Source organism: Babylonia areolata, chromosome 10 (genome assembly GCF_041734735.1).
Source record: "Babylonia areolata isolate BAREFJ2019XMU chromosome 10, ASM4173473v1, whole genome shotgun sequence".
NCBI classification, from domain to species: domain Eukaryota; kingdom Metazoa; phylum Mollusca; class Gastropoda; order Neogastropoda; family Buccinidae; genus Babylonia; species Babylonia areolata.
Window position 1 is genome coordinate 33,820,265 of NC_134885.1, and position 12,500 is coordinate 33,832,764.

The following is a 12,500-nucleotide window of genomic DNA, read 5'->3' on the forward strand; positions in this document are numbered from 1 at the left end:
GGGAATGAACTGTCACCTCAAAGCATGTACCAACTATTCATAAATTGAATAAATAAACTGGGCGACTCATCAAAATTCTTTTAAAAATCTAATGCTTTGGTAAAGTGGGCGTGGAACCTTGACCGAAGCAAAGAAGGGGCTGTTTAACAGGTTCACAACTTTTGTCCCAACACTACTACTACTACTACTACTACAATCAACTGTAGTACTACACTGGGTCAAAACTAAATCTCTACCTAAAAATAGACACTCATAGATGATGTTTTTACGACTGACTTAATAAATCTGCATAGTTGTTAATGTTTGTTATAAATGGTGAATAGGCATGAGTTCGACCATCGGACAATTTTATAAGACAGAAATATACACATGAAATATCGCTTTTTATGTTAATTAACTGTTCTCGTTATAATAGAAAATAGTCACAAAACATGAGCGCAGCACACAACTTATAAAGGAATAAAGTCAGTGAAAATGAGTAGGAAATATGAGTAAAGATGGAAAGAAAGAGGGGAAGAGGGAGAGAGATTCTTAACTATGTTTGACATATTTTACTTAACTATTCTTAGATGACTGATTAAAAAACAGCAACATTAGACACTATATATTGCTCTTAAATATGTAAAATGTTCTGTGATATGTCAATGTACTTTTTATGTGATCTTTTTTTTTATTCCAAATATTCATACCTGTACATGTGTCTTAAAATTTTTGAAAAAAGTATAGTTCAGTGTTCTGAAACATGACAAATGTTCCCACATGTGTCTTAACGTAAGTTCACGTGATCTCTTGATCATTGAAATACGTACCTGTCTTTTTAAAACATACTTTTTGTTTGTATTGTGAACATGAGCATCACAATTTTTTCTTCGGAGATAATAAACTTGACTTGAGGAGTCGACGCTGCCATTATAGGTTTTACATCCAACTATCCTGCTCTCTTGAATCGAAACGAAATATATATTTTCATGTCGCGTACCTTGAACATAATTTGCTGTCCTTATTTATCATTCTGTTGTTGATGTTTTTTTCGATAGCTGTTTATTTTCAATTCAGGTCAAGGCAGTTTATGAACTCCTCTGATCAGAAGAGAGTGTCATCGGGATGGCAGCCACGTCCTTACGACAGAACTGAAAACGCCGTATACCAGGTACAATCGGTATTGTGTATCGTGAAAGAAACCACGAACACCAGTTTCTCACACGTACACACACACACATGCACAGAGGCACGCACACTTACTCACAAAGGCGCGCGCGCGCACACACACACACACACACACACACACACACACACACACACACACATTCCCCCCTCCCAAACACACACACACACACTCTACTCCACCATACACATACACCCAACACCACACACACACACAATCAAACACACAAACATAAAATACAATACAGTTTTGCTAACAGTACGGTTCAATATACCGAAATGATCCGAAAGGAAATCGTTGTTACAGTCACACCCATCCGATTTTCTGTGAGCACTTTCTTTAATTCACTTTTTTCAAGGTCGAGGTGAAAACAGTCATGAGATATCGATAGTAATGCAATGTTATAACAAATAATAAGCATTACATTGGCATCAGCATTGAATTTTTGACACTTTGCTCCCTTGATATATGTCAAGCAACACAATGGAAAAAGAACATAAACCAAAGGATTTCCAATTTAACACATGGGACCCCACATGTAGCAACTTATTCCATCTAAACAGCAGTATAATAAGACATGGTGCACCAAAATACACAGTTATGATATACTTTATGTGTACACATATATATATACACACACGTATACATACAAATACACCTGCATCATTATTACGCACCTTGATAAGTTGAAAAGTTTAACACATGTTCACCATTTTCTGTCGAAAACCGTATTCAATATTTCCATTGAATAAACATATCCCGTGAGCACTTCTTGGTTTTCTTAATTTTTAATAACTGCCAGCGAAACAAGACACTTATCTATAGTTGACAATGCTTTGGTCATTTAAAAAAAATTCAAAGGCATATCATGCGCGTTCACCCTTTTGTTGACGTGTTGTTGACGCACTGTCACTTGGTTAATTTTTTTTTCTCCTAATCCCGCTTCCCCCGTCCCGCCTCTCATACACGCCCTTCCAATATTATGCTTTTTCTTTCTCCAATCACTGACACTCACCCTCTCCATTTTAGATTCTGTACTCTATCTTTTCCACATTCTGTTCTCTCTCTCTCTCTGTCCGTCTGTCTGTCTGTCTGTCTCTCTCTGTCTTCCTTTCTTAGTCCCCTCCCACTTGCCCTCCCTCCCCCCACCTCAACCACCCCCCTTTTCATTCGAATAATTATACAGAAATGTCGATTTCTAATTAATACTAGCAATCATCATTATGATAGGAATGATAATAATCCAAATAATAATAATAATATCATTTACTTCAGTCTAATATCATCATCTTAGATGAACAGACTATAAATAAATAAACAACATCACTTGGTTAAAACTTGTATCCATTCATTTATGTTGCCACTCGCATCAACAAATAAACACTACATTGAACAGAGCAATACGAATCCAGAAGGTTACAGCGTATTATGTTATCGTGAAGTTAATTATATGTTTGAAACGTGAATGTTTACATGAGTTTGTCGACAACCCTGTCACACACGTGATTGGAATAAAAGATTCCGCGTAGCTGTTTGGTGTGTTCACAGTAAGCGCTTCTTTTGTTTGTCTTCTTTGCGTCAGCAAAGAAATGCTTGTGTCGAGTTTTGCTGGCAAGTTGTGTTGCTTAATTTCTTTTCTTTTTTTTTATCGCTGTTGTTTCAGAGCACCTCCTACACAAGTCGTTACGAGCTCATGGGTTTCCATGGAGTAATGAATTCAGAGTTATCTGAGGAGACGATTCCCAAGTCTTCTATGGCGCAGGCGTTAGGAAAGGAGTTCCACCCGAACCCCCAGTCCCCGTACATCCAGTATGTCCACCTTACAAAAATCGTCTCCTCTGGGAACGTTGCCAGATGGTTATGATAACAAACAACATCGAAGGAAGTAAAAGAAGGGGATATATTGAGGCAGAGAGGGGGTGGGGGCAGGTTGGTGGGGAGGGGGGGGGATAGGGGAAAGAGAGAGGGGGAGTGTGTGTGTGTGTGTGGAAAGGAAAATTTTATCCAGAAGGGTCTGTGAGAGAGAGACAGAAGTAGAGAGAGGGAGAGAAGAAACACAATGGTCAGGTTAAAAAAAGAAAAAGATTATGTATCAAAAATATTATGTTTATACTTTTCATGACACGCACACATATCGTCTCTCTCTCTCTCTCTTTCTCTCTCTCTGTGTCTCAGTCTCTCTCTCCCTCTCTCATGCACACACACAGAACCACCCCTTCATCACAAATATATATGAATACACATCTACACCCCAGCGCACAAACACACAAACACAAACACACACACACACACACACACACTCGAACACGCACGCACGCATACGCGCATTTGATGCACAATAAAGAAACCAGCACATTTGATACACAATAATGAAACCAAATTAAAACGTAACATCCCCGTCACTTTAAAATACGCTGATTCTGTTATACAGTGTGGTGTGCCATCATACCATTAGTCAGCATGCTGTGTAATACACCCTCATCCATGTGATTTTTTTCAGAAGGGAAGGGTACCGAGAAATCCGTATTCGAAAGGTCCCTCCAGCTCGGATCTACAGTGGAAATGACAGGTAACTCGCCAGCCCCTCAGCACACCCCCCCCATTTCCATCTCTGTCTCTCTCTGTGTCTGTCTCTGTGTGTGTCTCTCTCTGTCTCTCTCTCTCTGTCTCTCTCTCGCTCCAGGACCTTCAGAAAACCAATAATGACTTGTGTGCCAAGATGGACGACTATAAGACCAGACTTGATGATTTAGAAGGACGGTCAAAACGTAACAATCTTATCTTTTATGGTATACCAAAGAGAATGAGACAAACGCTGACTGTGAAGGATTACTCAAAGACTTGTTTACAGACAATCTTGACCTGACTGATGACATCGAGTTTGACCGAGTTCATCGTCGTAGTTCTAAGCCTGACTCGCCCATCATTGCCCGGTGCGTGTTTTATAAGCAAAAAGTGAACATCTTGAAATGCAAACGCAAATTACAAGGCACCAACATTTTTATTGGTGAGGACTTCTCCAGGCGTGTGAGAGAGATTAGAAGGAGACTAACCCCACACCTGAAGAAAGCGAGACAAGATGGGAAGAGAGCTTCCATGGTGTTTAACTAATTGTTGGTTGAGGGTAAAAAGTACACAGTAGATGGTGGTGACAGGCTAGTTGAAATACGATAGGGAATCGGCTGGTCCTCGTGTTCTGTTTAAAAATTTAATTCAACACCGGTGTTTTTGCCTAGTGTCACCGACACTGATGCTGCACGTGAAAGTGTAAACATGTGCGTGAACGTTGAGAGTGCTGCACAGAGCAGTGTGTGTTGTGATTTGCCTTGTGCAAACAGGTCAGGGTGTGAGCATGGGTGTGACACAGTTGTGTTCAATGATTCGTGTACAGCCAGCCATCCCAGTTCCGATGGCAATGAAAACAATAATACTTTGAATAATAAAGCAAAGTTTCTTTCTTTTTTTACATTGGAATGTTAATGGACTATTGTCCAAGTTATCTGATACAGATTTCACTTCATTTATCTGTTCTTTCGATTGTATATGTTTAGCTGAAACTTTTGTCGATGAATTTACCAATATTTTTTTTCCGGATACGAAAGTGTGTGTATCCCCGCAGTAAAATTCACAACACAAGGGAGACGATCTGGGGGTCTGGTATGTTTAATTAAAAATGATTTGATGGTTTATGTTAAAGAAGTAAAAATTAAGGCTTGTAATTTTGGCGCCTTTGTGATTAACAAAACGTTGTTTGGAATTGGGAAAGATGTATTGTATGTATTTTGTTATGTACCACCTGAGGGTTCTCCGTTTTATTCATATTTTGATTGTGTAAACGGCATTGCGTTATTAGAAGAATATTTAACCGATTGTTTGCTGGCTTATGGCTATCTTCATATACTGTTGTGTGGTGATCTGAACAGTAGGGTTTCAAATGTTTCTCATCATTGTCAAGGGTGTTGTGATGTTTTAGATTTCCAGTACGCAAGCCATCCAGTAAGCACAGGTAGATGTTCTCAAGATATGTCATTGAATAATTACGGAAAACAGTTGGTGAACTTGTGCACTGCTTTCGATTTGTGTATTCTTAATGGAATGTGTTATGGCGACCGTCAAGGCTGCTACACTTTCGTGTCAGACAGTGGATGCGGTGTTAATGATTATTTTCTGATGTCTTGTGACCTATTTTCGTTTCTGTTTGACTGCTGTGAGTTGACTGTGTGTGAGCGGTTTGAATCTGACCACATGTCTGTTAAGTTTTGTTTGAATTATCTGGACGCTGACGAAAATGATAAGCAAAGTGATTATGTTGTTGAAAAGTCTGTATGGTGTGATGATTCCGCCAATGTGTATCATGTAAATTTATTGTCTACAGAATTTGAGGAGAAAATGGCCTTAGCGATTAGTCTGATTGAAGTTGATGTGAATGATGCATTAGATACTTTCAATGTGTGTCTGAAAGATGCTGCACTGTGCATGAAAAAACAGGTGAATTGTAAGAAACAGTACAAAGATCAAGACTGGTTTGATGCAGACTGTCGTTCTCATAAAAAGCAAGTTCGTAGACTATTGAATAAATTCAAACGTACGTTAGATGCTAAAGATCTTTATTGTTACTGTAGGGCAAGGCGTTAATACAAAAATATGCTAAAGCTGAAAAAGAAACGATTCAATGATGCTTTTCTTAATGAATTGATAGTATCGATTAAGAGTCAGAAACGGTATGGGGAAAGTGTACACAAGATTTCTAAGAAAACAAAGCAACCGGTAAATAATATTAGTATGGATACCTGGTTCGAACACTTTCAAGCACTTCTTACAAGAGGCACTACTTTTGACAAAATAGTGCATGAGGGAGGTGAAGAAGACGACGAAGAGAGTAATTTAAACCGTCCGATTTCTAAGGAGGAAGTGTTATTTGCTATTAGGAAGATAAAAAATCGTAAGTCTGCTGGACCGGATGGTATTATTGGTGAACTTTTAAAATATGGTTGTAAAACAGATATTGTGCTAGATTTCTTCGTAGTTTTTTTTCAACTCTTTTTTAACACGATATTTATCCTGAAAAATGGACTGAATCAATCGTTCTTCCGCTTTATAAAAAAGGTAACGTAAATGATCCGAATAATTATCGAGGCATCTCCCTTAGTGATGCAGCTAGTGAAGTTTATAGTACTGTCATAAACTGCAGACTACAGGAATGGGTGGAAGAAAACAATATTACTGGTGAATATCAGGCAGGATTCAAACGGAATTACTCTACGGTAGATCACATTTGTACTTTGATGGCCTTTGTGCAAAAACAGTTTTCTCTGAATCGTAAATTATATGTTGCGTTTATCGATTTCGAAAAAAGCTTTTGATTCTGTGAATAGAAGTATTCTGTGGCATATTATGTTAAAAAATGGGATTGGGGGTAAATTATTTTGATGTGTAATGAGTATGTATGGCAGTGTGAAAGCTAGGGTTCGAAGCGGCGGAAACAGACAGATTATATTCAGTGTACAAGTGGAGTGAAACAAGGCGATGTATGTAGTTCCATTCTTTTTTCTTTGTTTATCAATGAGCTGACATCTGAGTTTATCGATAATGGAAGACATGGTGCACAATTCACAACCGAGTTCTTACAGTTGTTTATTTTACTTTTAGCAGATGACGTTGTTTTGTTGTCTGAAACGGTTATTGGCCTTCAAACACAGTTAAATAGTTTACATCGGGCTGCTTCCTCACTTCAGTTAAAAGTAAATATGACTAAAAGTAATATAATTGTGCTTAGAAAAGGTGGTTATTTAGGAGCCAGGGAACGATGGTTTTATAATGGAGTTATTCTACCTGTTGTAAATGTATACAAATACTTAGGAATATATTTTTCAACACGATTAAGCTTCTCAGTAACTTGTAAAGATCTAGGGAGCAGAGCAAAGCATGCTATGTTATGTATAATGCAGAAATTGTCAAATTTAGGGAATCAGTCTTTCCAAGTGTTTACCAAACTTTTTGATTCACAAGTACAAGCGATTGTTCAATATGGTGCTGACGTATGGGGCTTAGATAACGCTTCAATGCATTGTGAAAAAGTCCACTTATTTGCCCTGAAGAAATTCTTAGATGTATCGATACAAACGCCAAATGACTTAGTTTATGGTGAAACATGTAGGTATCCAATATATATAAACTCAGCAGTAAGATGTATAAAATATTGGTTAAAATTGATTGAAATGGAAGACACAAGACTACCAAAGAAAGCATATAATATGTTATATGACCTAGATGCTAGAGGCAAGGTAAACTGGGCAACTAAAGTAAAAGTAAAATTATGCGAATTAGGTTTCAGGTATGCGTGGATCAACCAAGGCGTTGGGAATGTAAATGCATTTTTAAATATGTTTCGAGAGAGACTTATTGATTGTAGATGGCAGGAGTGGGGTGCCTACATTCAGGACAGTAACAGGTTTGATTTGTATCGACATTTCAACTCACTGCACTGCATGCCGACATATATGTTAATGAAAATGGATAAGCACTTAAAAATTATTATGACAAGATTTAGATTTGGGGTATCTGATATAACTGTTCATCGTTTTCGTTATAGAACGCACAATGAAAGTGAACTTGTGTGTCCATTATGTAATGATACACGGGAAAGTGAAGTTCATTTAGTATTTTGCTGTTCTGCCTTGGATGATCTCAGAGAACAATTAATTCCTAAAAAGTTTTACAGACAACCGTCTGTTTTCAAACTTGCACTACTATTAGCATCTGTGAATGAGAATGTTGTCAAACATTTTGCAATATATTTGTATAAGGCGTTTCAGTTTCGTTCTATCTGTAGTGAGTAACGCGTATTGTAATTCTGTTTGTTGAATTCAGTGTTAAATGTGATGTACGATTGATTCAATGTTTTCACACCACCCCCTCCATGAGGGGCTATGGCCTATTATGAATAAAACATTCGCATTCGCATTCTCTCTCTCGCTCTCCTCTCTCTCTCTCTCTCTCCTCTCTCTCTCTCCTATCTCTCTGTTTCTCCCCGTCTCCCCTCAATCTCTCTCTCTGTCTCTCTCTCTCTCTCTCTCTCTCTCTCTCTCTCACACACACACACACACACACACACACACACACACACACACACACACACACACACACAGAGTCTGTTAGAGAAGTTGGGGCTTGGTGGTGGGGGGTGGGGGTGGAGGTATATCAATAATTTTAAGTGGACTCGTTCGAATACATGTGGTTTTGATAAAATACCATTCGCAACAACCATAAATTTAAACAATAAATTATCTCCAACAAGGGAAGTAACAAAAACAAACACTGAGGAAAAAGGATTTTATTTCCTTTTGTCGCTTCTTGTCCTTTGTTGTTGTTGTTGTTGTCGTTGTCAAAACTACACAGTTGCTTTATTGTTGTTATTGTTTCTTCTTCTTTCTTTCATGTTTATACTACTTCCTATATTCATTATTACCTATAGGTATGTATATTTGTCATGCTGTAAAATTTGAATAAAGATATTAGCACAAAAACTAATGATTAAAACAAACAAACAAACAAACAACAACAACAACAAAAACAACCACCACAATATCATCACAGCACAGGCCCCTGTGTATATTTGTCCTACTGTAGAATTTGGATAAAGATATTTGCCCAAAAACTAATGATTAAAACAAAAAAAAACACCACAGTATCATCATAGCACAGGACCATATGTATATTTGTCATACTGTAGAATTTGAATAAAGATATTAGCACCAAAAACTTATGATTAAAACAAAAAAACACACCACAGTATCATCACAGCACAGGCCCCTGTGTATGTTTGCCATACTGTAGAATTTGAATAAAGATATTAGCACAAAAACTAATGATTAAAACAAACAAAAAAACACACCACAATATCATCACAGCACAGGACCATATGTATATTTGTCATACTGTAGAATTTGAATAAAGATATTAGCACCAAAAACTTATGATTAAAACAAAAAAACACACCACAGTATCATCACAGCACATGACCCTGTGTATATTTGTCATACTGTAGAATTTGAATAAAGATAATAGCACAAAAAACTAATGATTAAAACAAAAAAAAAAACACCACAGTATCATCATAGCACAGGCCCCTGTGTATGTTTGCCATACTGTAGAATTTGAATAAAAATATTAGCACAAAAACTAATGATTAAAACAAACAAAATAACACACCACAATATCATCACAACACAGGACCCTGTGTGTATTTGTCATACTGTAGAATTTGAATAAAGATATTAGCACAAAAACTAATGATTAAAACAAACAAACAAAAAAAACACCACAATATCATGACAACACAGGACCCTGTGTGTATTTGTCATACTGTAGAATTTGAATAAAGATATTAGCACCAAAAACTTATGATTAAAACAAAAAAACACACCACAGTATCATCACAGCACATGACCCTGTGTATATTTGTCATACTGTAGAATTTGAATAAAGATAATAGCACAAAAAACTAATGATTAAAACAAAAAAAACACACCACAGTATCATCATAGCACAGGCCCCTGTGTATGTTTGCCATACTGTAGAATTTGAATAAAGATATTAGCACAAAAACTAATGATTAAAACAAACAAAATAACACACCACAATATCATCACAACACAGGACCCTGTGTGTATTTGTCATACTGTAGAATTTGAATAAAGATATTAGCACAAAAACTAATGATTAAAACAAACAAACAAAAAAACACCACAATATCATGACAACACAGGACCCTGTGTGTATTTGTCATACTGTAGAATTTGAATAAAGATATTAGCACAAAAACTAATGATTAAAACAAACAAACAAAAAAAACACCACAATATCATGACAACACAGGACCCTGTGTATATTTGTCATACTGTAGAATTTGAATAAAGATATTAGCACCAAAAACTTATGATTAAAACAAAAAAACACACCACAGTATCATCACAGCACAGGACCATATGTATATTTGTCATACTGTAGAATTTGAATAAAGATATTAGCACCAAAAACTTATGATTAAAACAAAAAAACACACCACAGTATCATCACAGCACATGACCCTGTGTATATTTGTCATACTGTAGAATTTGAATAAAGATAATAGCACAAAAAACTAATGATTAAAACAAAAAAAACACACCACAGTATCATCATAGCACAGGCCCCTGTGTATGTTTGCCATACTGTAGAATTTGAATAAAAATATTAGCACAAAAACTAATGATTAAAACAAACAAAATAACACACCACAATATCATCACAACACAGGACCCTGTGTATATTTGTCATACTGTAGAATTTGAATAAAGATATTAGCACAAAAACTAATGATTAAAACAAACAAACAAAAAAAACACCACAATATCATGACAACACAGGACCCTGTGTATATTTGTCATACTGTAGAATTTGAATAAAGATATTAGCACAAAAAACTAATGATTAAAACAAAACAAAAAACCACCACAGTATCATCATAGCACAGGGCCCTCAGACTCTAGCCATCTCTGCAGTGACAGGGAATACAACCCAGAAGAGCTGGACTCTGATGACGAGGGCTTCCAATCGGAAGTGCTGAGCTTGCAGAGAATGGAACCCTGTTTCTCACACGTTTTGACACAGACCATCATCGCTCTGGCAGAACGTGAGTCTGCTTTTGTGTGTGTGTGTGTGTTGTGTATGTGTGTGTGCGTGTGTTTGTGGGGGCGTGGGGGGTGATATGCGCGGGTATGAGGAAGGTGCGGTGTGGAAGGGAGAGAATGGATTGATGGGAGGGTGGGTCGCGTGTAGTTTGTACTCGTGGTGTGTGTGTGTGTGTGTGTTTGGGGGGAGGGGGGGATATGCGCGGGTGTGAGGAAGGTGTGGTGTGGAAGGAATAGAATGGATAGGTGGGAGGGTGGGTTGCGTGCAGTTTGTACTCGTGGTGTGTGTGTTTGTGTGTGTGTGTGTGTGTGTGTGTGTGCGCGCATTCAGTGAGTATATATATATATATATATATATATATATATATATATATGTGTGTGTGTGTGTGTGTGTGTGTGTATCAAATCCATGACACCAGCGCTTGTCAAAGAAGTACTGAGAGTTTGCTAGGCCTTTCTGGTGGTCAGTGGTAGTTTTTAAAAAAAAGGTTACAGGTTACATAGCCTTTCACAGACATCGGGGCAGTGAATTCAGTTCTACTGTGTCTGGGACTCTGCATAGGAAGTCGGGGCCCTGCCCTCTCTTTATGCCGTTTTAATCTTTCCCCAGTGAAAGTCCTGTGCTTATTCACACTTGGGTGAATGTTTCTGTTTCAAACGGAGTAAAGTTCCTCTCTCAAGGACGCAGCACCGTGCTGGAACGGGGCCTCGAACTCTGATCACTGGTGAACACTGGATCGGAAGTCCAACGACTAACCGATTTGCCACAGCGCCAGCTTGGTGATAGTTTGCAAGCCTCTAAAGTGAAGCCTCTCTATTGGTCAATATGGAAATGGATATAACCGTAAGAGAAAGGCATGTAAGACACTAAAATCTGTAACACAGTATCTGTATCTTCTTGATTCTGATTATGAGGATGAGTTTAGGTTTGCGACAAAAAATAAGATAAAATAAAGTAAGATAAAACAAAATAAAATAAACACATAAGTTCGTTGTGCTTTACCTTTCCTTTCATATTATAAACCGGTAGGATACAAACTTGCATGTCTGAGAGCCACAGACTCATGCAGTGCGTTGTTCAGGAACTTTGATGACGCAAAACTTGGCAATGAAAGGTGCATCTTTGTTGTGTATTACCCGTCCTTCTCATGAACCCATTGAACACTTACTCGTAACTTCAGGCACCAGCCAAGGTTACAGGTCATTAAGAAACAAAATATCAAAGATGTTGTATTTTGTCGTATCGTATCACATCATTTTATATATTGCATTGTGTTATATTGTAACTTTTCTCACAACAGATTGCACTGTGTGAAATTTCGGCTGCTCTCACCAGGGATAGCGCATTTCCACGGAACGACACCACCTTTGTTAGAAGTCATTTTTCTGTATACAAGTATATTTCTTTTAGGATAAAAGTGAATGTTTTCTACATAGTTTTGTCAGGAACATTTTTTTTTTTGTTGCCGAAGATTCTTTCAAGTGCGCTAAATCCATGCTACACGCAGAACCTAGGTTTATCGTCTCATCAGAATGACTCGCACCCAGACCATAACATAAGGTTTAAAGGAGAGCGTAGGGGGTGTGAAAAACCCGGTCCGTGCATGGACTGGATCCCGTGCACATTCGCTTTATAGTTGGGCGCATTACCACTAGACCACCGC

General features: G+C 37.7%; 1 protein-coding gene across 1 annotated transcript in view; it reads left to right on the forward strand.

Annotated features, from left to right (window-relative positions):
- The window catches only part of LOC143286954 (uncharacterized), a 44,179-nt gene that overhangs the window by 21,427 nt on the left and 10,252 nt on the right, over positions 1 to 12,500 (forward strand). Inside the window, exons 10-13 of the mRNA XM_076594927.1 lie at positions 1,057 to 1,150; positions 2,829 to 2,974; positions 3,666 to 3,734; positions 10,708 to 10,838. Of these exons, the coding sequence (XP_076451042.1) occupies positions 1,057 to 1,150; positions 2,829 to 2,974; positions 3,666 to 3,734; positions 10,708 to 10,838 (440 nt within the window). The remainder of the gene's footprint in view (positions 1 to 1,056; positions 1,151 to 2,828; positions 2,975 to 3,665; positions 3,735 to 10,707; positions 10,839 to 12,500) is intronic.